The sequence below is a fragment of the Hemitrygon akajei genome, chromosome 11 (assembly GCF_048418815.1).
Source record: "Hemitrygon akajei chromosome 11, sHemAka1.3, whole genome shotgun sequence".
NCBI lineage: Eukaryota > Metazoa > Chordata > Chondrichthyes > Myliobatiformes > Dasyatidae > Hemitrygon > Hemitrygon akajei.
In genome coordinates this window covers 130,837,077-130,862,851 of record NC_133134.1, presented here as the reverse complement: position 1 = coordinate 130,862,851, position 25,775 = coordinate 130,837,077, and the positions used below count along the sequence as shown (strand labels likewise).

Sequence of the window (25,775 nt, the reverse complement as noted above, 5' to 3'; positions counted from 1 at the left end):
AGAGATTTGGCATGTCAACAAATACACCCAAAAACTTCTATAGATGTACCGTGGAGAGCATTCTGGCAGGCTGCATCACCGTCTGGTACAGGGTCGGGGTGGGGGGGGGGGGGTGCTATTGCACAGGACTGAAAGAAGTTGCAGAGGGTTTTAAATCTAGTCAGCTCCATCTTGGGTACTAACCTACAAAGTACCCAGGCCATCTTCAGACAGTGGTGACTCAGAAAGGCAGCATGCATTATTAAGGACTTCCAGCACCCAGGGCATGCCCTTTTCTCACTGTTACAGAGACTTGGATGGCTCAGGGGCAGGAATGGTTACTTCGAGTGCCAAATTTTAGACGTTTCAGAAAGGGCAGGGAGGGAGGCAAAACATAAGAACATAAGAGATAGGAGCAGGAGTAGGCCAATCGGCCCCTCAAGCCTGCTCCGCCATTCAACAAGATCATGGCTGATCCAATCTTAACTCTAGTTTTCACCGAATCCCACAAGGCAACAGTGCCAACCAACAGGGCACCATGCCGCCCATTTTATTTTATTATTCATCCCGCCCAAACCCATGTGATCACCCGGGGGGAAAAAACCGAGTTGCCAATTGAGGAGAAAAAATCTGGAAAATTCCTCTCTGACCCATCCAGGCTATCGAAAACTGGTCCAGGAGATCACGTGGCTGATCTAAACCTAGCCTCATGTCCACTTACCTGCTCGCTCACCGTATCCCCTAATGCCATTTTTATCCAGGAAAATGTCTATCTCCGTTTTGAATTTATTGAGTGTAGTAGCTTCCACAGCTCTCTGGGGCAGTAAATTCCACAGCCCCACTACCCTCTGAGTGAAGAAATTTAACCCAAAAGAGGTGGGTTTGTGGCACTCTTGATCAGAGATGGTGTCACGGTTACAGAAAAGGAGGAAGTCATGGAGGGATTGTCTACGGAGTCTCTGTGGGTGGAAGTTCGGAACAGGAAGGGGTCAATAACTCTACTGGCTGTTTTTTTTTTATGGATGACCTAATAGTAACTGGGACATCAAGGAGCAGATAGTGAGACAGATGTAATAACAACAGGGTTGTTGTGGTGGAACGTTTTAATTTCTCAAATATCGATTGGTATGTTCCTACAGTGAGGGTTTCAGATGGCTTGGAGTTTGTTAGGTGTGTTCCAAGAAGGTTTCTTGACACAATTATGTAGATAAACCTATAAGAGGGAAGTCTGTACTTGATCTGGTATTGGGAAATTAACCTGGTCAGGTGTCAGGTCTCTCAGTGGGAGAACATTCTGGAGATAGTGATCACAATTTTATCTCCTTTACCATAGCACTGAAGAGTGATAGGAACAGACAAGTTAGGAAAACGTTTAACTGGAGTAAGGGGAAATATAAGGCTATCAGGCAGGAACTTGGAAGCATAAATTGGAAACAGATATTCTCAGGGAAACCTATGGAAGAAATGTGGCAAATGTTCAGGCGATACTTGCTTGGAGTTCTGCATAGGTACGCTCCAATGAGACAGGAAAAAAAGATGGTAGGGTACTGGAACCGTGGTGTACAAAGGCTGTTGTAAATCTAGTCCAGAAGAAGAGCTTACGAAAGGTTCAAAAAACTAGGTAATGATAGAGATCTGGAAGATTATAAGGCTAGCAGGAAGGAGCTTAAGAAAGAAATTCGGAGAACCAGAAGGAGCCATGAGAAAGCCTTGGCAGACAGGATTAAGGAAAACCCCAAGGTATTCTGCAAGTATGTGAAGAGCAAGAGGATACAATATGGGAGAATAGGACCAACCCAGTGTGACGGTGGAACAGTGTGTATGGAACTGGAGAAGATAGCGGAGGTACTTATGAGTACTTGTATTCACTACGGAAAAGGATCTTGGTGATTGTAGGGATGACTTACAGTGGACTGAAAAGCTTGAGCATGTAGATATTAAGAAAGAGGATGTGCTGGAGCTTTTGGAAAGCATCAAGTTGGATAAGTCACTGGGACCAGATGAGATGTACCCCAGACTACTGTGGGAGGCGAGGGAGGGGATTGCTGAGCCTCGATGATCTTTGCATCATCAATGGGGATGGGAGGGGTTCCGGATGATTGAAGTGTTGCAAATGTTGTTCCATTATTCAAGAAAGGAAGTAAAGATAGTCCAGAAAATTATAGACCTGTGAGACTTACTTCAGTGGTTTGTAAGTTGATGGAGAAGATCCTGCGAGGCAGGATTTATGAACACTTGAGGAGGCATAATATGATTAGGGATAGTCAGCTCAGTATGGCTTTGTCAAAGGCAGGTCAGGCCTTACGAGCCTGATTGAATTTTTTGAAGATGTGACTAAACACATTGATGAAGGTAGAGCAGTAGATGTAGTGTATATGGATTTCAGCAAGGCATTTGACAAGGTACCCAATGCAAGGCTTATTGAGTAAACAAGGTGGCATGGGATCCAAGGGGTCAGTGCTTTGTAGATCCAGAACTGACTTGCCCACAGAAGGCAAAGAGTGGTTGTAGACAGGTCATATTCTGCAAGGAGGTCGGACACCAGTGGAGTGCCTCAGAGATCTGTTCTGGGATCCCTGCTCTTCGTGATTTTTATAAATGACCTGGACACCGTGGGACACCGATAGGATACAAAAATGGGCTGAGAAATGGCAGATGGAGTTCAACCCAGCTAAGTGTGAGATGGTTCATTTTGGTAGGTCAAATACGATGGCAGAATATAGTGTTAATGATAAGACTCTTGGCAGTGTGGAGGATCAGAGGAATCTTCGGGTCAGAGTCCATAGGACACACAAAGTTGCTGCGCAGGTTTACTCTGTGGTTAAGAAGGCATACAGTGCATTGGCCTTCATCAATCGTGGGACTGAGTTTAGGAGCCTAGAGGTAATGTTGCCATATAGGACCCTGGTCAGACCCCACTTGAAGTACTGTGCTCAGTTCTGGTTGCCTCACTATAGGAAGGATGTGGAAGCCATAGAAAGGGTGCAGAGGATATTTACAGGGATGTTGCCTCAATTGGGGAGCATGTTTTATGAGAATAGGTTGAGTGAACTCGGCCTTTTTTTCTTGGAGCGATGGAGGATGAGAGGTGACCTAATAGAGGTGTATAAGATGATGAGAGGCATTGATTGTGTGGATAGTCAGAGGCTTTATCCCAGGGCTGGAATGGCTAGCATGAGAGGGCACAGTTTTAAGGTGCTTGGAAGTAGGTACAAAGGAGATGTTGGGTAAGTTTTTTTTTAATGCAGAGAATGGTGAGCGTGTGGAATGGGCTGCTGGCAAAATAGTGGAGGTGGATACAATAGGGCCTTTAAGGAGACTCCTGGACAGGTACATGGAGCTCAGAAATACAGAGGGCTACGGGTAACCCTAGGTAATTTCTAAGTTAAGGACATGTTCGGCATGGCTTTGTGGGCCAAAGGGGCTGTATTGTGCTGTAGGTTTTCTATGTTTCTACCATCAGGTAGGAGATACAGAAGGCTGAAGGTACACACTCAGTGACTCAGGAACAGCTTCTTCCCCTCCGCCACCCGATTCCTAAATTGACATTGAAATCTTTGAACACTACCTCACTTTTTTAAAAATATACAGTATTTCTGTTTTTGCACGGTTTGTAATCTATTCAATATATGTAATTGATTTACTTTTTTTTTCCTCTGCTAGATTATGTATTGCATTGCACTGCTGCTGCTAAGTTAACAAATTTCACATCACATGCCAGTGATGATAAACCTGATTCTGATTAAATACATTTATTTCAATGTTTAAATTGATCAGAGCATTCCAAACCTTTGGGGGAAAAAATGGTTCAAAAACATGTGGATGTTCAATATTTCATATATTCAGATTAGACAACAATGTACTTTTGGATAATTGGACCCAAAGAATATCATTCAGGAAGGAGACTTAAAGTTAAGGACTAGTCAGGATCCTCAATGGTTCCATCACGTGAAAGGCCAGTGTGATTTACTCCAGCTTCTTTTGCTGATTTTTGTGAATAAAGCTTTTATTTGTAAGGTCATGATTTCATTATCAATATATAAATATCTTACCTTCCAACGAGGTATGCAATCCCTTGGCTTCCAATGACCACCAATCTGCATGTAAGGATCCTTACTGAAGAATCCCTGGATTTCCTCCAATGAAATTTCAGTCATGTTTACATTGATTGGGCCCTCTGTGTGGGAACATGAAAAACAACAATATCAAAAGAAGATTAATTGTTCTTGACCCCAGGGCATCAATGGGCCAACCATCTGCAACAAAGTTCGTAGCCTTTCCTCTGCCAATCACTTAAGAGGTACAGTTCAGTGACAACCCCACAAACTGTAAGATTCATTTCCAACTCCATCCAAAATGAGGAATTTTGTGCTTAGCAACAATCTGCTTTGCATTTCCTAAAACATGAAAAGCTGCAGGCAATATTTGTGGTACATAAAAGATATGAAATAACAACTTTGATTAAAAGAGAACAGCATAGCATTTCCATTCTATGCCATGACCACCCTGTTAACAAATGAGGGATCTCTAATGAGAACCTGAGTTAAGGACTCAGCCAAAGTAAAATAGTTACAAACCCATTAAAGCTCACCACTTATAAAATTCAACTTGGGTAGTGATTGAGAATGTGGGAAATCTTGGCTTTGCGTGCACACGTAACAAAACCCAAGCAGCTCAACACTAACACTGGGTGGCAGCCCACTTGATTCCTGCCTTTGGCTTCAGTTGATGCTTTGTTGGCATATGGTTGCTGCAATATTTATCCAGAAATCATCAGAACAACACATCACTGATATCTCCTGACCTTAAGGCCCTTGCTATCAGTAAAGGGTAAGGGAGAAAGCCCAAGTAAGCTTTCTCTCATACAGTACAGATTTTGCCATTAAATCACTATGAAAAAATTTGCAAAATTACTGCATTATCCTCATCAAGACATACCATCAACATCTTGGAGATTTAAACTAAAGCCTTATTTGGAACTAGGCATTTTACAGTTGGCAACACACCTCTTGACTCCCCAAGTCTTTCAGCATCTACAATGCATACTAGGAGTGCAACAGATTATTTTCCAATTACCTGGTTGTGTGCAGCTTCGAGAGGAACAACACTATCCAGGACAAAGAAGCCTGTATGATTAACAGCACACCCATCACTTTCAACACCCACTCGCTCCATCAACTGTATTCAGTGCATTCATTGATTTCTTCCATTTTATTTTAAAAAAGATAAAGCACAGTAACAGGCCCTTCGAGGCCAACAAACCTGTACAGCCCAATTACAGTAATGTTTCCAATTTACCTGCTAACCATAGAAAGTTAATTGAAAACTGGAGTACCCTGAGGAAACCCACATGGTCAAGGCGAGAATGTATAAACTCATTTTAAAAGGCAAAATTAAACCCAGGTCACTGGCACTGCAATTATCTTAGGAGAACCACTAATGTGGCACCCTATAAACTTGTGACCAATAGCTCTTTCAAGATCATAGGTCTAAATGTTTGGGAAACAAAGGAGAGCCAGTAGGGTATTTACAGAATTTTAAAAAGATATTTAAGATATCACATAATAGATCGAAATACAAAAGATAAAATGAGTAAACTGAACTACTTTTAAGTGTTAGTTTGTAACCAGTGAGATATCTCACCGTACGTTCATGACCATTTACAATCAACGTGAATAGTTTAAACCATCTGCATCCAAGCTCACTGACAATACAACGCATTATGAGACCATGAGGTGTGAGATAGATGCACAATGATACAAATGGAATCAGCTGATTTCAGATCAAAGTAATGTGGGCAAACTGAAGGTTAATCACCAGTGCTAAGAAAAATCTGAAGCAGCATTTTTTGAGATGGAAACTATTAAACATTTGTGTACTTTCAGAATAAAATCACAGAAAACTAGTATGCAGAAATCATGTCTTCCAACTTGGCTTCATCTGCTTCAACACCTCATCTACACAATGATTCAAGTACTGCACCCACACTCGCCCCCAAGCCATTTGAAGTAGGTACGTGGAAACATTTGCATATGCTACTCAGTTTAGAATTTCCTAGTATCTCGGACAGATCTTGATTAAAAAGCCACAGCATGAAGTTGCTTGAAACCACCAAAGCCACAAAGGTAGATCTCTCCCTGCAGTGCTGATTAAACACAAAATGCAATGCCGTGTAATGAAAGATCAGAATACCTCAAAGCGAAACACATGTACTTACCGCAAACACAAAAGATGCTAAAAACCCTGAGCCACACACACAAAACGCTGGAGGAATTCAGGTCAGACAGCTTTTATGAAAATGAATCAACAGTTGATGTTTCAGTCAGAGACCCTTTTCAGGACTGGAAGGGAAGGGGGCAGACTATTCCAGCGGAAGACCAGAATAAAGAGGTGGGGAGAGGGGAAGGAGGACCAGTTAGAAGGTGATATGTGAAGCCAGGTGGGCTGGAGAGGACGGAATCTGATAGGAGAGAGTGGAACATGGGAGGAAGGGAACAAGGAGGGGCACCAGGGAAAGGTGTTAGTCCAGTAAGGAAATGAAGCACAAGGCCAGAGTGGGGCCTCATTGTGGCAAAAGAGGAGGTCATGGACCACGTAGGAACCGGAATGCGATAGATAGGAAGTTAATGGTTAGCCACCTGGAAATTCCACTTTTGGCAAATGGCGCGGAGGTGCGTGATATGGTCACCCAATTTTTGTCGGGTTTCACTGATGTAAAGGAGGCCACATCGGAAGCACTGGATACAATAGATGAACCCAGCAGATTCGCAAGAGAATTGTTGCTTCACCTAGAAGACTGTTTGGAGCCAGGAATGGAGATAAAAGAGGTGATGAATGGGCAGGAGTAGCATTTCTGTCATTTGCGGGTAAATGCGTCAGGAGGGAGATCAGTATGGAGGGACAAATGGAGAAAGGAACCTTGGGGTTGGGGCAATCCCTATGGAAAGCAGAGGGTGGCGTGGAAGGTAAAGATGTGTTTGGTGGTAGGATCCCATTGAAGATATTGAAAATTGCAGAGAATGATGTGTTGGATGTGGAGACTCATGAGGTGATAGGTGAGGACAAGAATTCCATCCCTGTTAAGGCAGTGGGAAGATGGGGTGAGCGCAGATGTCAGGGAAATTGAGGAGATGTGGGTGAGGGCAGCATCAATGGTGGAGAAAGGGAAACCTTGTTCTGTGAAGGAGGAGGACGTCTCTGATGCTCTGGAAGGGAAAGCTTTATCCTGGGGACAGATGTGACAAAGACAAAGGAATTTGTTATAGGAGACAGGGTGAGAACATGTATAGTCAAGATAGCGTGGAAATCAGTCAGCTTATAAAAGATGCCAGTAGATGGTTTAAATTTCCAGGCAAAGTTGATGAAATTGACAAGCTTAGCAAGGGTGCATGAGGCAACACCAATTCAATTATCAATGCAGCACAGGGAGAGCTGGGGGGCATTACTGTTGAAAGCTTGGAATAAGAACTGTTCTACGTAGTCAACGAAGTGGTGGACATAGATGGGGCCCATACGGGTGCCAATGCTTACCCCAAATCTGTAGAAAGTGGAAGGAGACAAGGAAGAAATTGTTGAGGGTGAGGACCAGTTCTGCCAAATGGAGAAGGGTGGTGATGGAGGGGAACTGGTTGGGTCTTTTACTGAGAAAGAAGCTGAGTTTTAAGGCCTTCTTAATAGTGGAATAGAAGTGCACAGTGACTGGACATCCATGGTGAAGATGAGGTGTTAGGGACAGGGAATTGAAAGTTGTTGAGGAGACTGAAAGCATGTGAAGAGTGACAGCTGTAGGTGGGAAGGGACTGAACCAAGGGGGATAGAATGGAGTTGCGGTATAGTCTGTGGACACGCGTTCAGTTAGGCATGAGCATGCAGTGAAAATGGGCTTATCCAGATAGTCAGGGCTGTGAATTTTGGTTAGGAAGTAGAGGCAATGCGCTTGGTGGCAGTGAATGAGAGTTCGCTAGAATTGATGAGGTTAGTGATGGTATTGGATTGGGCTCCTTTACAAGGGGCAAGTTAGAGGAGGTGCCTGAGGGCTGCCTCCTGGCCTCAGCAAGATGGAGGTATGTCCGCCACACTACAACAGCATCCTCCTCATCTGTGGGTTTGATGGCAAGGTTAGGATTGACGTGGAGAGAATGGGCAATGCATTCAGTGGGGGTAAGGTTCGAGCAAGAGTGAGGAATGCTGAAGTTGAGTGGGTGGATGTCTCATTGACAAGAAGAGCTGGAAAGTTCTAGATCAGGCAGAAGCATTTGTAGAGGAGGAGCACTGGAGATTAGAGAGGAGGGGGTCATCAGTGTAGGGTGAGGAATCCCTGCCCAAGAAGCTGGCTTGGAGACAGAGGCAACAGAAAAAGAGCTCATAATCATGGCAGGCTCCCAATTCACTGAGGTGCGGTCGAAGGGGACAAAGAGAAGGCTGTCGTTGAGGAAAGAATGTTCTCCTTAGGGAGGGGAAGATTAGAAGGACTAGTAAAGACATGGCCAAGATTAGAGCAGGGATCAGAGAGGGGAGGAGAGTGGGTGGTATCAGAGGAAAGGGAAAGGTTGGGGTATTCAGGGAAGTTAGGAAGGGAGGATTATGGAGGCTCTGAAAACCCAAGAGGTGACAGGGGAGCCTGAATGTACCCGGGTGCAGAGTGGTCCTAGGTAAAGAGAAGCCCAGGAGTGCAGCGGCAGATATATTCATGACTTTCATTTCACAGGTTACACAAGCAGTGGGAAAAACAATGGTTAAGTTCCTGGCTTAGTATTATATCTAATATAAAGATTGATTTGCATATTCTGTATCTTCTTAATTCATTCTAGAATGATGGAAAATTTAAATTAATGAAAAATCTAGCTCAAATATCAAACAAAAAAAGTACTTTAGGTCTCCCTGAATAATACTTTAATAGATTTACAGAAACTTGACCCGAGATATACTCACTCATAGAAGGAAGTCTTTCAGGACATGCAAGATTTGCATGATAGGTAAAGCCTTCGGGAAGAAATGCTGTGGTTTGCAAATATGTTTCACTATGATTCAAATCATCTGGATAGTCTGAAAAGGAAATGAGAACATTTTAGCAAAAGAAAGGTTGTCACACATACATGCCATTCTGACATTTTAAAATTCCAGCTTTTTAAATTTTTGCAACCAATGATGTTAATTAAAATAAAAATACGCCTCTTTCCTTAAGAAAATCTTGCAGTAGTAAAGAAGGGACACCACAAGGAGATTAAAGAAAGGCAAGCTATTGAGTGGCCAAACAGTGGAAATTGAAGTTAAAACTCAGGAAATACAAAATCAATCAATTTAGATTCAAGTATATGTATGGGAACCTGGAGATCAGTGTGGCAATGAGATATGTGTTCATTTACAAATTACCTAAAACCACACGACATGAAGCAACCAAGGTTTACAATACGAGAGGGTGGAAATTTACTTAATTTGTACAGAGCATTTATTAAACCCTGACCTAGTTTGGACACCACACCAAGTGACTAAATTGGAGATTCTGCAGGCTCATTTGAATACTGGGGGTTTCATGACCTTGGCTTCTATTTCGTTGGGCAAAAATCTAAGCACAGGAGAGTGTTTAACATGAATAAAGAGAACAACAGGTAAAGTAAATATAATCCTTTTCCTTTTGTAACAGAATCCAGAGTACAATCATAAAAGTTTGAGGCAGGATATTCAGGAGTGCAACTGGGAAGCAGTTTATATACTTGCTCTACCAGAAATCTGGTCAAGTACTCCAACTAATATCAGCTATGGGTTTCAACACATATCATACATATTTTTAGCATTTTTTAAAGATACGGATCAAGGCCTGGTAAACTGATTTGTGACATGGATAATCTGTGACGCAACTGAATCGTCATCTCTATTCATGGGACTGAAAGGTCAAAGCCAATCTTTTTGTTCCTTATCTATTTTGTTAAGCACAAGTGCCAGTCAGGATTCAAATCAGCAAAAAGTTAATAAAGCTTTGGTTTATCATTCCCATAAACAACTTTGGATAAAAAGGCCAATTGTTTTTATAACTTCTAACCTACTCAAACAATTTGATAAGCCTGCTCCTATTTCTGACCAAAGTTCCCCTTTGTAGCATTCAACAATACAAAAGAAATTCAATGAAAGATAACAAGTAATCAGATTCAGATTGGACAATTCAATATACACTTTAAAACAAAAGAATTACAAATAACTATGGAATAAGGTTGGTACAAAAATATCTCAAACACAACATACTGAGGAGAAACCTACTTTTAAAATAAATGACTCAATGAATTAGATTTTTCATAACCAGGGAACTTCAAATAATCCCCTGTTGACCACTGATAGCTGGGAGGCTGATCCTTATTATCTTGGCCATAGCATCACTGTCAAAGATGATCTTTCAACCAAACAAAAATTATTTCCATTATACAACCTAATTCCACTGTAATCTAAACCATTTTTGCTGCTAAGACTCTTGCCATCTTGCATTCAGGTTCACTCCCGGACTGGTTCTTATGCTACCCTATGTAAACTGTACATTATACAAGATATCCCAAGTGCTAAATTGCACAGAGAAAGGATTCTTCCACATTGCTTGCATCCCTGACAGTATGTGGCTAGGGCAAGAAGTGCATTTTAAAATTTGGAGGTAGGCTTTATGCCAACCATTTTAAATCTCCTGAGGCTCAAAGTATTCAGGGTATCTTGAATGTATCTCATTGTTAGTGTCAATTGTCACTGCTTAGGACACACATTTTAGAATGTCTTCTCTTCATATAATTTTCTCCTCTTCTTTGATAATTCCCTCAAAATCTGTCACTTCACATTCTAGTATTGCAATCGGTAACTTGGTAACATTTACAATCCTCCTGTGAAGCGGTTGAGGATGTTTTAGCATGTAAGAGGCTAAATGAAATACAAAATAATTTTTTCAGTTGATGCAAGTATATAATTGTGATATGAAATTGCCCAGTACAAAAGGTTAAAAACAACTTCTACATTGCTGCAAAAAAAATAAATAGGATATAGGCTATAATTAAACCCCAGGCAGATACATTTGTTGGCATGCTCACTTGTACATATTTACTCTATCATTGTGTTGAATATCTTCAGAGTTATGTTGCTGATGTATTATGACCTCATTCCATACAAAAAGAGCAACTGTTCATTTTGGCTACTTAAATTTCTAAGATATAAATGTTATTTTTGGATACTTAGGATAGCAAGGCAGTGAATAAACGCAATTGCTTTCATAGGCTGAGGCATTAAGATTAAGGGTTAGGACATTGTGTCACAGCTGAATAAATAATTTGTCAGAATCTACTTGGAGTACAGTACATGTAGTTCTGATCATCATGCCAGGGGAAGGATATGGTATCAGTAGAGATCAGGCGGAAGAAATTCACCTGGATGTTGCCTGGATTGGAAGGCTAAAGCTATAAGAAACGATTGATCTCACTGGAATGTGGGAGACCAAGAAGAAACCACATAGTAGGCTGTAAAATTATAGAAGGGGTAGATAATTAGAGTCCTTTTTCCAGAGCAAAGGTGACAAGTTTAAGGTGAAACAGGAGCGATTTGAAGGACATCTGAGGGGAACGGTTATCTGGAATAAGCTACCAGAGGTGGTGGTAAAGGCAAATACAAATGCAACATTCGAAAGTCATTTAGATAGATTCATGAAAAAGCAAAAAAGGAAACAGATATAATGGAGCAAACAGGATTAGCATATATCAGTATGACAGGTGGCCTGGCTGCGTTGGGCCGTAAGAGTTTGTTTTTATCTTATATGATTCTATGATGCTTTGTTTCATGAATATCAGGTTTACTAAACTTAGATGCAATTTAGTAAAAGCAAATACAAAGTGCCTCAATGGTAAATCATGTCAAAGAATTGGAGGGATTCTAAGAAGAAGATTTAAGCGTAGGAAATTACCAAAATATACAATGGGGTATAGATCAGTTTTAGACATGGAAAAGTGGCAAATGGAGTTTAATCCAATAGCTCTTTGGGAGATCAAATGTGAAGGACAAGTACAGAGTTAACACCAGGATCCTTAACAGCAGAGAAGGATTTTGGGAGCCCAAGTCCATAGCTCCCCGAAAGTGGCTGCACAGTTGACAGCGTGGTGAAGAAGGCATACAATATGCCTGCCTTTTTCAGTTTAGACTTTAAATTCAGTATCCAATAACATATCCGGTAGGTTAACTGGTCATTGTAAACTGTCCTGTGAATGGGTTAAGGTTAATCAGGATTGTAGGGTTGTTGGGGTTGCCTGGCTTGAAGGACCAGAAAGGCCTACTCCGCACTGTATCACAAAATAAATCAAATGAAAATAAAAGGGGTCTATCTGTAAATTGCTGGGATTAGAGGGCATGTGTTAGGAGGAAAGGTTGGACAAAACTTATGTTTTTCTTCTGAGTGGCAGAGGCTGAGGGGAGATGACAAAATGTTATAAAGTTCTGAGGTATAGAGTAGACAGGCTCCGTGAGTCAAAATGCCATATACTAGGGGGAACACATTTAAGATGAGAGGTAGCAAATGGGAAATATTATATGGAGGAAGGCAATGGCAGGTTTCTGGATAACGGAAAAAGAAATCGCGAATGTAGTGATGTTTAAAGGGCTTGCATACAGACAGAGTGATGAAATGCTTTGAGAGGTTGGTCATAACTAGACTGAACTCCTGCCTCAGCAAGTACCCGGACCCATTGCAATTTGCCCATCACCACAATAGGTCAACGGCAGATGCAATCTCAATGGCTCTTCACACGGCCTTGGACTGCCTAGACAATCACCTGGACAATACAAATACCTATGTCAGGATGCTGTTCATCGACTACAGCTCAGCATTTAATACCAGCATTCCCACAATCCTGATTGAGAAGTTGCAGAACCTGGGCCTCTGTACCTCCCCCTGCAATTAAATCCTTGACATCCTAATCAGAAGACCACAATCTATGCGGATTAGGGATAACATCTCCTCCTCACTGACAATCAACACTGGTACACCTCAGGGTGTGTGCTTAGCCCACTGCTCTACTCTCTCTGTATCCAGGACTGTGTGGCTAGGCATAGCTCAAATACCATCTATAAGTTTGCTGATGATACATACAACATTGTTGGTAGAATCTCAGATAGAGATGAGAGGGCGTACAGGAGCGAGATACACCAACTAGTGGAGTGGTGTCGCAGCAACAACCTTGCATTCAATGACAGTAAGGCAAAAGAGCTAATTGTGGACTATAGACTATACTTCAGTAGGAGTTTGAAGAGATTTGGCATGTCAACAAATACACTCAAAAACTTTTACAGATGTACCAAGGAGAACATTCTGACAGGCTGCATCACTGTCTGGTATGGGGAGGTGGGGAGTTGGGGGGGGGGGGGGGGGGCAGGGGGCTACTTCACAGGACCGGAAGAAGCTGCAGAGGGTTGTAAATTTAGACAGCTACATCTTGGGTACTAGCCTACAAAGTACCTAGGACATCTTCAAGGAGCAGTATCTCAGAAAGGCAACGTCCATTATTAAGGACCTCTAGCACCCAGGGCATGCCCTTTTCTCACTGTTACCATCAGGCAGGAGGTACAGAAGCCTGAAGGCACACACTCAATGATTCAGGAACAGCTTCTTCCCCTCTGCCATCCGATTCCTAAACAGACATTGAAGCTGCGATCACTACCTCACCTTTTTAATATTATTTCTGGGTTTTTTGCACGATTTAAATCTATTCAATATATGTATACTTAAATGATTGGCTTATTTATTTATAATTATTTTTCTTCTTCTATATTCTGTATTGCATTGAATTGCTGCTGCTAAGTTAACAAATTCAATGACACATGCAGGTGATAATAAACCTGATTCTGATTTTTGGTATCTATGAAATTTGCTTATCTAAGAACTTGGAAAAAAAGCATTAAGAGATATTGTAGGTGCAAGTCCTTTAAGAGATGGGCACGCTTAGTGTTTTGTAAAGATCGTAAGAAATACGAGAAAACTTTGGGTTTAAAAGCTTTGAGAGAAAGGAAAGTAACAACAAGAAATTACACTGAATAACAGTGGCTTTGGGCGTGGGGGGGGGGGGGGGGTGAGGATTGTCACAGGAGTGCCTCTAGATGTATCCATGGACCAGGTTAAAAATAATTCAGTCGGAGGAAAAGTTGTTGATGCTAAATACTTAAAAGGGTTTCATGGTGGAGTAAAAGCAGGTAGACTATTGGTGTTAATTAATTTGTTGGGGGGAAAAAAGTTGCTGGATCGGGTTAATTTAGGTCACGAGTTACATGAGTTGAATTTATGTGCCACCCCCTCAGATGTTTGCAGTGCCACAAGTTTGGTCATGTGCCAGCTGTGCGTAGGGGTAAAAAAAAACGGTGTAGATGTTCTGGAAAACATGATTATAGTAATTGTAAAGAAGGTATTAAGCCAAAATGTTGCAATTGTGGAAAGACTTAACTCGAGAAGTTATTAATGATTCTTTCCAAGTAGCAGTAATTAACATTCAGACTTCAAAGAAGGGTTCTTAATGCAATGCACACAAAATGCTGGAGAAACTCAGCAGACCAGGCAGCAACTATGGAAAATAGTACAATCAATGTTTTGGGCTGAAACCCTTCAGCAAGACTTGAGGGGAAAAAATGAGGAGGGGGAGGGGAAAGATAAACACAAGGTGATAGATGAAACTAGGAGGGGCAGAGATGAAGTAAAGATTGGGAAGTTGATTGATGACAGGGCTGGAGAAGGGGGAGTCTGATAGGAGAGGACAGAAGGCCATGGAAGAAAGAAAAGGGGGGGGAGGAGCACCAGAGAGAAGTGATGGGCATGCAAAGAGATAAGGTGAGTGAGAGAGGGAAAAGGATGTGGAATGGTGAAAGGGGTGAGGAGGGAATTACCAGAAGTTCGAGAAATCGATGTTCATGCCATCAGTATGAAGGCTAGCTACCCAGATGGAATACAAGGTGTTCTTCCTCCAACCTGAATGTGGCTTCATCGTGACAGTAGAGGAGGCCGTGGATTCACATATCAGAATGGGAATGGGAAGTGGAATTAAAATGGGTGGCCACTGGGAGATCCTGCTTCTTTTGGTGGAAATTCTGGCTTCTTCCGCCAGAAGAAGCAGAATCTCCCAGCGGCCAGCCATTCTAATTCCACTTCCTATTCCAATATGTCAATCCATGACCTCCTCTATTATTGCGATGGGGCCAACGCAGGTGGGGGGGGGGGGGGTGTGTTTGTTTTTGGGGGGAGTTCCTAAAGTTCTCATAGCTAGGGGTGGTAGTGGAGATAAGCTCCCACTAACTTTAAAGTGCTCCAAATGCTGTTTAACTCTATTAGCCTCTGACAACCAAGTCCAACTCTCGACCTTCACATGTGGCTTAGCTACTAGGCCCAGCAGAACTGTTTCTACTGACAAGAGAAGGTGCAAAGGTGGACCACTGGTGCCTCAAAACCAGTTGCTTTGGGCAGGTGGGGCTCATCAGCCTTGGATGGCAGCCTACCTAGGAGAAGGAAACTCTCGTTTTAAACCTCTGCTGCCTTGTGGCCATACTCACCATGGGAAAGGATTTGGGAGAAAACCCCAAGGAAGAAATCTGGAGTCGGGGTCCCTAAGGCAGTTTGATGTTCTTTACAACTTCACTCTGGCAACCTCTGCGACAACACTGGTGCCAAGCTGTATTGGCGATTGCCCTTCCCTTGGACTACATCAGTGACGTGGAGAGGGGGAACCCACTGCATGGGCAACAGCCAGTTCTTCAAATCCTCCCGCCCAGGCCTGCGCCCTGGAGAGGACACAGTCCACCGGAGGCGCAAATCCATGATCCCCTGGGATTGACAGCTGCCTACTGAAGGGGGCAGCGGAAAATTGCACTTAATCAGGGACAATATTACAGCTGCACTCAGATAGGACATAATAGAGGGCTCACCTACAAAATCTATGTATATAGATAGAAATGAAATAAAAGGATGCAATCACTATTGGATTTTCCTACAGGACCCTCAAAAGCCACTGGGATATTGAGGAACAGATAAGCAAGCAGATTGGGGAAAGATGTAAATCAATGAGGTTGCTGTCATGGTGACTTCAACTTCCCTAATATAAGAAACTTAGATAGGGCAGAATTTGTTATGTGCATCAAGGAGTTTCTGAAATCAATATGTGGATGTACTATAACAGAGGGCCCAACTGGACCTAGCTGACAATGAATCTGACCAATTTCAGTGAAAACAGTTAGGGAACAGTGATCACGACTCCTTCGGTTTTCAGATAGCTATAGGTAAGTACAAGTACAGACCTTGTGGAAGAGTGTTCTATTGGAGCACTAGCATAAAATTACATGAGTATTAGGCAGCAACTAGGGAGAGTTAATTGGGAAGAGCTATTTTTGAGCCAGACCACATCTGAAATGTGGAAGGGTGTTTTAAGACCAATGGTAATGGAACTTCAGACGTTGAGATGGTGTATTTAGTCAAGAATAAAAAGCAAATGTATGGAAGATTCAGCTGAAATCAGAGCATTTAAGGATTATAAAGAAGCCAGAAAAGAACTCAAGACGGGAACAAGAAAACCAGGAGGCGCAATGAAAAATCCTTTGCAAGTAGGATTAAAGAGAATCTTACATACATCTAAAGCAGGAAGACTATTAGAGAGAAGATTGAACCACTTAAGGATAAAAGAAGAAAATCTGCTTAAAGGTGGAGGATGTGGATGAGGTCCCAAATGAGTACTTTGTATCCATACTAAGGTGTAGAAAATGGAGGACAAGGGAGATCAGTGTGGAGCATGCTAATTCGCTAGGGCATTTCACAATAAAGGAGGAAGTGTTAGGTCTCAAAGAACAGTCAGTCCCCATGGCCTGATGTGAAATACCCCAGGTTACTGAGAGAGGGAAGAGACAAGATTGCTGTGGCCTTGACAAATACCTTTATGTCCAGTCCAACCACAGGCAGGATCCTGAAGAAATGCTGAGTGGCTAACGATGATCCAATACTCAAGAAGAAAAATAGGGAAAATCGTGGAAACTACAGAATGAGTCTTACAGCAGTGGTAAGGAAGTTACAAGAGATGATTCTTCAGGTAAGAGTTATGAGCTTTTGGAAATCCATTCCCTAATTAGGTACAGACAGTTTTGTGCAGGGCATGATATGGTTACTAAAAGGATTTGAGTTTTTGAGGCGAGAACAGTGACTGATGAAAGAGCTACAGATGTTGTCTACATGGATTTTAGTAAGACATTTGATAATGTAAGGCTTATCCAGAAGATTAAGATGAATGGGATCCATAGTGAATTGGTTGTCTGGGTTTAAAAATGGTTTGCCTATAGGAGGCTGAGGTTAGTGGTCAATGGGACTTAATGTGGTTGAAGGTCTCTAAGTAGTAGTGTTCTGCAGGGGTCCATTCTGGGACCTCTGCTGTTTGTGATAACATATAAATGATGAAAATATAGATGGGTGGGTTAGTAAAATTAACGAAGATTGGTGGTACTGTGAATACTGTAAAAGACCGGCAAAATATACTGTGGCATATCTGTAACTGACCATAAGGGCAGAGGAATGCAGATGGAGTTTAACTTGGCCAAATGTGGATGTTACTTTCTACGAGATCAAATATAAAGAGACAGGATCCTTAAAGGAATTGTTAATGGCAGGATTCTTAAAGGGATTTTGGGGTCTAATGTCATAGCTCCCTGAAGTGGCTACATGTGTAGATAGGGTAATAAAGAAAGCATATAGCATGCTTGCTTTTATTAGTCGAGGAACTGAGTTCAAAAGTTGGGAAGATGTATTGTAGTTTTGTAAAATTCTAGTTAGGCCTCACCTGGAGTAGGGCACTCACAATTGGTTACCAAATCATAAGAATGATGACAAGGCTTTGGAGAGGGTACAGATGCGGTTTATCAGGATGTTACCTGGATTAGGGAACATGTGCTCTCTAATTAGAGATTAGAGAAGATGTTGGACAGACTTGTTTTTTTTTCCCCCTGGAGTAGAAGAGGTGGAGGTGAGTCCTGATAGAGGTTTATAAGATGAAAAGCAAAGATGGAGTAGACAGCCAGTGTCTTGTTTCCCCAAGGCTGAAATTTCTAATACCAGAGGGCATGCCTTTAAAGTAAATGTGCAGGGCAAAAAGTTTTATGATAATAAAATGAATGAACATAAGTTTTATGTCATTTAAAAAAAATTGGATAGGTATATGGACAGGAAAGGAATGGAGGGTTATGGGCTGAGTGCAGGTAGGTGGGACTAGGTGAGAGTAGGCGTTCAGCACGGACTAGAAGGGCTGAGATGGCCTGTTTCCGTGCTGTAATTGTTATACGGTTATAAACAGTGGTGCAAAACACTGTCTGGAGTAAAGTGGAAGCAAACATGTTAAAAACATTTAAGAAGCTCTTAGGCACATTAATTTGTAGGAAATGAAAGGATATGGACCTTGTGTAAGCAGAAGGGATTAGTTTAGTTGGACATTTGATTATTTAGTTTTGCACACTGTTGTGGCTCAAAGGCCTGTCCTGATGCTGCTGTCTTGGTAATTGTTACGTAACCAGCAGATTTTAGGCAGTGGAAGAATCCAACAAAAAAGTATAATATGAATACAAAACAATTTGCAATGAAACAACAAAATTCAAGAGCGAAACTCAAAATTTCAGATTTCCATTTTCTTGAATAGGAGCCACAGTTAAAAGTTAACAGAGGAGCAAGCGAATGAACCATGTGATGTACTAAAAAGACAACCACAAATGGACTGAGATAAGCATTGGACTGTGTAAGATAGTTGGTGGGAAATGCGGGAAGAACCTTTGAAAAGTGAATGATGTCATCATCTAATATTCAGAACTGTAATTTTCACAATTCCTTATGCAATGTGCACTCAATCCCAAGCTCTTTCTCAAGAGGATATTACCAGGTAGAGGACAAGATTCAAGGATTCAAAGATTCATGCCTCTTTGAAGAAATGCAACAATTTCATCTGGCCCAGGCCCATTCAACTAGGCAGGACTATTTGGGATGGTAAAAGAATATTTACACCAGACATTGCAGATACAGAAACCCTGTATAAGCAAGAGGAACTGTGCTATCTCAAACTTCAAGCAGCATATATACTGTACTTGCCTTGGACAACTGGTGGCCAAGTTATTGTGTATATTTAAGGTGGAAATTGTAGGCTCTTGATTAGCAAGGGTGTCAAAGATTATGGAGAGAATTCAGGAGAATAGAGTTAAAAGGGAGAGATACATCAGACACGATTGAATAGTGGAGCAGACTCAAAGGGCTGAATGGCATAATTCTGTTCCTATGTCTTGTGGTCTTACTATTAGAAAACTGCGTTCAAATATAGAACCATCTACAGTGTCCTTAGAGGACAATTCTCCCACTACAATTCCCACCCTCATAGCCTACTAAAGTGAAAAGGAAAATATAACAGAAAGCAAAACGTCATCCAGAGGGTTAGTGTGGGGGAGTACAGAATATAGGAGATGGCGTTATTCATGAAGAGAATTGCGAAGAGGAGATTATAGTCAATGTTGATTAATAACTCAATTTAGATGGCCGGCAAATGGTATAAAATATTTAGGTATAAGAGTCGAAAATGACATAAAGAACTTAGACAAATTAAATTACTTACCATTATTGAAAAAATTCAAGAAGATCTTGATAAATGGATGATATTACCAATAACATTAGTAGGTAAATACCGTAAAAATGAATATATTCCCTAGACTACAATACTTATTTCAATCACTACCAATACAATTACCCCAGAAGTTTTTTCAAGAGTTAAATAACTATGTGAGGAAGTTTCTTTGGAAAGGTATATGTCAAGAATATCGTTGGAAAAATTGACATGGAAATTTGACCTCGGAGGGTTACAACTTCCAAACTTTAAAAATTATTATAAAGCAAATCAACTTAGATTTATTGCATCTTTTTTTGATGAAGATGAAGAACAGGCATGGATTAGAATAGAACTAGGTAAAATAGGAGAAAATATACCAGAAGATTTTATATATAAGTGGGAATCTAAATGGATACGGGAAAAGAAAGAATCTCCAATATTAAAACATTTGATTGATTTATGGAATAAGATAAATATTGATGATGAGATAAAGAAATCTTTATTAGCAAAGAGATCTTTAATTCAAAATAAACTTATTCCTTTTACAATGGCTAACCAACTTTTATACAACTGGTTTCAAAAAGGGATTAGATATATAGGAGATTGTTTTGAAGGAGGTATATTAATGTCATTTGATCAATTAGAGAATAAATATAAAGTATCAAACAACACTCTTTTTTGTTACTTCCAATTAAGGGCTTATTTAAGAGAAAAATCAGGTCAAACAATGTTATTGCCAAAATCTAGTGAAATAGAAACTTTAATTCAAAAAGGAAAAACTAAAAAATTTATTTCTTGTATGTATAGCTTGATTCAAAAACAGGCAACTAAACAAGGAGTCCATAAGTCAAGACAAAAATGGGAAAGTGATTTGAATATTAAAATTGAAGAAACAAATTGGTCAAGACTATGTCTTGATAGTATGACAAATACAATAAATGTTCGGTTAAGATTAGTGCAATATAATTTTTTACATCAATTATATATTACACCACAAAAAATAAATAAATTAAATCCAAATTTATCTGATCAGTGCTTCCGATGTAACCAAGAAATTGGTACTTTTTTACATTCTACTTGGTCTTGTTCTAAAATTCAACCTTTTTGGACAAATTTAAGAGTTTTATTGGAACAAATTATTGGAACACAACTTCCACATAATCCAATATTATTTTTATTAGGCGAAATTGAAGGGATAAAATCGAAACCCAAATTGAATAAATATCAGAAAGAATTTATAAAAATTGCACTGGTAGTAGCCAAAAAGGCTATTGCAGTTACTTGGAAATCGGATGCATACTTAAGTATAGATCGTTGGAAGAATGAAATTTCCAGCTGTATTCCACTTGAAAAAATTACTTATAATTTAAGAGATAAATACGAAACATTTTTGAAAATTTGGCGCCCTTATTTACAAAAGACAGGGTTAAATATATAGGTGCTCTGAAGATAAAATAATCGGTTATTTGGAGAAAGAAATAAATATATATACGGTACTAAAGTTATTACGAACTCCGTGGAGCATGTGGGGATCTTCCGATATCCAGGCACTCTTTCTTTCTTTTTTTCTATAGGGATGTTACGGGGGAGGGGCTAAGGGGAGGGGGGAAGGGTATTTTTTTTCTTTCTGTAATCATCTGAAAACTTAATTTAAAAAGTTTAATTTTTTAAAAAAAGAGAATTGCGAAGAGGGAAGACAGTCATATTTATGGATGACACTCAATATAAAGTTATGAACTTTCAAATAAGCCAAAACCTGAGATGACAGCAAGGAAGTACAGATGTAAGTGCTTATTGAAGGTTCAGGGTAAGGATCTAAGAATGTAGAGCACACAAGGCTTTAAAAATAAAGGCAAGAATTAAGGCAGAAGGTTAAACGGGGGAAGTGAAAATAGACAGGTAAAAAGTGGAAACAGTGCCAAGGTCTGGAACACAACTGGACACAGAAAATGCATTCTACCTGATAGCATTTGTATGTAAATTCAAGAAACTGCAAAGGTAAGAATATATTAAAATATACATGTAGAAATATTCTACACAAGTATCTAACATTATATGTTAAACCAATGGCCACTGCACTTGCAGAATACACGTATTCATGTAATGGATGTTACCATGGCAACTGTATAAATACCTGTACCATTAAAACTGTTGTTCATCTTGGCATATGTACCACGAACCACTTGCTCATACATTTGGGATCCCATCGTTTTCACGCTCTCTCTAATCATGATGCCTTGGGCTTGCACCATAAATAAATAAGTATTTACTGAAAAAGAAAAAGGAATCATGAAAAAAGGCTCCAGTTTGCAGAAGTCTAATTACTGTGATTAGCAAGTACCTTTAGTAATATCCTAGATCTTTAGATTAATCAAATAAATCAAAAAATGCAAACACTAAGGTAAATTTAATTTTTTTAAAAATCTGATGTTACAGATTCAAAATTCAGATCTCACATTCCTGGTCTCAGATTGATGAATTGCATCGAATGGGAAAAGCTTCACTTTACCAAACAAATTTCATGTCCTAATTGCATGATGGTAAAGGAGACCACCAGGAACTGCTAAGCAGAGATACAGACAAGTACCTCAAGAGGCTTGAGATACAGTAAAATTACTACACAATACTGCTAAAAAAAAACAATGATATATCTGACCACTTTCAGGCTTCCCATCTGTGGTCATTTGGTGAAGAGATCAATAGAAGACTGATTAAAAGATCAGAACAGATCAGAACTGGCAGCGAGGCTCAAAGGTCCTCTTTTACTACACTTAACAGTTCACACTGCAAGCCTAAAATAAAGTCCTTCTCCAAGTAGCTGCTAGACTCCAGTGTTACAATGTAATTATGCTTGTTGATAAAAACATCTAGTGCTTTCTCGGTGTATATAAGAAATAAACTCTCTTGGGCTTCCAACCAGGTATATGTAAGGATTATAACCAATGTTTCGATGACAAATTCTGCATCTTCCCTGATGAAAACAGTAGTTTGTCATTGAAACATTGGTTATAATAGATAATTGTACCCATCTGGAAGCTCAAGAAGAGTTTAATTATGCTTTATGTTTGAAAAGCTGAATATTATCAAATTTACATAGCTTTTATTGTAATGCATGGTTTTAGACTGATAAGATTGTATAATGATTGAAAATATGGTCAAATGAATTCAGCTTTTGAGACCTTCAACCTTGAGAAATAGGTTTCTAAGTTTCCTGTAACATTGTGCATTGCCCAACTCCACAAACTGATGCAGTAAAACAAATAATGAATACGACTTATGGTAAAGATCATTGGCTGAGTCACAGCCAGAGTGCTGTGGGATTCTGTGCATCAGAAGTGAGGATAAGTGATGTAAAAAGAAAAACAAAAGTGGATTTTTTTGGGACCATAGGAAGAGAATGGTGTCAAAACTTGGCACTTCTGGTATAGATAAAGGGTTTCCATTGGGAGGCATGCCAGTAACCAGAGGTTAGAGATTTACAATAATCTCAAAATATTCAGGGAGTGAAGAAAAAAAAAATCTCCAAAATAAACAGCAAATCACAATCTGGAACACTGTCAGAAATAACTGCACAGAGAGATTCAATGGATTCAACTGAAAGAGAGAACATTTTCAGCACTAGGGCAAAAACAGTGGAGTGCAATTAATTGGATTGTTCAAATAGCAAGTCTTTTACCTCGATTGGTGATCCTTAGAAACAGCTTAATCTAAATGTTGAGAGATATGTCAGTTTGCTAAAACAGTAAACACAGGTCCGGGCTGAGAACTACAGGTGAGACAGAAGCCACGCACCATTGATTAACTGGATTTGTATAAATTTCTTTTCATTCACTAGAATGTTGTTTGCCACCTTCAGAATACCACCTCTTAAAACTGTTTCATCCTTGTCTGTCCATTACAATGTTAACTTTAACCCTTACTGTAAGTTTAGTAGTTCATTATTAGTACTACATTCTGATTTTCCTTGACAGCTTTCTCATTTCTCTAATCTAAAGTCTACAATTCTTCCTGGTTTTAACCAGGCTAAGGTAATTTAATAAAGTACAATTCATGGATCAAACTTGATTAGCTCACTTGGAGTTTAACAAATCAACTAGTTGAGGCAGAGGAGCTAAATCTTTTAAACAATTTATTGTTTGCAAATGGCAAAGCTTGAACAATGTATGTCGGTGTATATATGTGTGTGCATATTAAAAATTAAAAGATGCATATAACTTGTGAAACGATTAGGGTTTTTGCCCAATGTGTGCTCACCAATTAATCACCATATATGATTCACTTTCAAGCTAGTGGGAAATTTCACAAAATAAAATTGAAAATTTATGACTTCAGATTAAAATCCATCATGTGACAGGTGTGAGTTATATCAAAAAGCTACAACACCATCTGTAAATTTTCAAGTGTGGTAATCAGGTAAAACCTTACTGTTAATTAAACAAAAATAGACAAAAATTGTGTATGATAACAAGTGAACTACTGTTAGATGAAGCATTTTTTCTATCAATTTGTAATTCTTAATTTTTACTCAGTGTGGAACACTTTTGAAGATCATGAGAAAGTGAAAGAATCCATGTAGAGCACAGATATTTCCAACAGAGATATCAATTTTAGTTGAGAAACTTTAATACCAGAATGTGGATTGATCTGGGGACTTTGTGTCATCTCATTGCTTTACAATTATAAATGCCTTTTCTACACATAATACAACTTTTCAAATGTGACTCATTTCTAGAAAATTGTAAACTTGAGGTAGTACAGAAAATATTGACAATAAACACATTCTAAACAAATAAATTTACATTTTTATTCAATACCTGAGCGTTAAGTATTCCCACACTTTAAGCACTTCCATCAATTTTTCCTAATCAATCATGCAATTTCCCCATAAGCTTTCTGAGCAAATACATGACCAAATAAATGTAAGTTTTCCAGTGAGTAAAGAGTACTTTAAATTTAATCTTTACATTAACAAAAATAAAAGATCCAGTAACTTTTCCATTAGCTAATATCACTAATTAAGACATGCTGTATATAAAATAGCTTCTTACATTGCTAGTTCAGCATTTTGAGCATAAAATATCAAAATTACAGGTTTTTGATGTCAACGTCCTTGTGTACTATTTTATATTATGTGCCACACGCTAATGAGCTCATTATCTGTGTTCAGACTGGTAAAAATTACAAAGTTAGCTCTAAATTCTTAATACCTGTGATTCTGAAAGGGGGCATTCAAATGTTAAATTATTTTTAAGAAGTACTTTTCAGTTTCTTGAGTGAGGAAACGGGCTACTTTGCGCTTATACATCAAGTTCTGCACACGTTGCTCACTATATTTTGATTTTGTTGATGCTACAGGACAATGATGAGTTTTAGTCTCCTCCCACTATTACCTTTGCCACTACTACTGGAAATGTTTTGACTATTCGGAACTTGATTCCCCAGGAAGCAAGTATATTACAACACAGTTTAACACATGTACAATGGATTTGCCAGCAGCTGGAAAAAAATTGGAAGTCTATCTTTGATTTTGTAACTTTGCCACTGACAGACCATCCTCTGAACAGGTTTCATCCAGTTACCTCTAGAGTAAAGTAACAAATTCATTGTTGGGTTCTAATATAATGATAGACTAGAAACCTATCTGAACAAAGGCAGGTCAAAATTTGAGAATGCTGCAGTAGGAAATTTGCTCCTGAACTAAGCAGTTTCTACCATTGACAAAGAACATCAGGAGCATGACCAGAATAGAGTCCACATGCCTGGATGAGGGCAACTCCACGCGATAATCTCCCATAGCCAAAACATCTTGATAAGGCAGACCATCCAGCCCCTAAATATTATCCATCTGTTGATAACTAGAAATTTAACACAAATCAAAACTTCTTTTATTCAATGTCTGGAGAAATTTCTATTCCTTGTAGTGAAAGGCTGTAAAGTAAAAGGTATTAATAACTGAATTATGCTAAAAATTATTAGGCACAATATCACTGTTCCTACAGACTAAAATTGCATTTAGTGACCACTAGTAATTTCAAAAATATCCAAATGGTTTAGACGTGTACAGACGGAGGAAATAGTTAGGTATTGATTCCATAAAGAACCAGTGAGCAGTACTGAACATCACTCCCTTCTCAACTTCTGTGCCCAGAATCTGGCAGCATAAATAAGTGGAATACTCTGAAGTTAAAAATG

General features: G+C 39.6%; 1 protein-coding gene across 2 annotated transcripts in view; it reads right to left on the bottom strand.

Annotated features, from left to right (window-relative positions):
• Positions 1–25,775, bottom strand: part of LOC140736014 (beta-1,4-galactosyltransferase 5-like) — a 90,800-nt gene that overhangs the window by 22,290 nt on the left and 42,735 nt on the right. The window contains exons 2-4 of one of the 2 annotated variants that reach the window (XM_073061692.1): positions 21,718–21,852; positions 8,911–9,024; positions 4,032–4,156 (exon numbers count right to left, since the gene is read on the bottom strand). In XM_073061692.1, coding sequence (XP_072917793.1) covers positions 4,032–4,156; positions 8,911–9,024; positions 21,718–21,852 — 374 coding nt within the window. The remainder of the gene's footprint in view (positions 1–4,031; positions 4,157–8,910; positions 9,025–21,717; positions 21,853–25,775) is intronic. The other variant, XM_073061693.1, reaches the window with a different exon arrangement.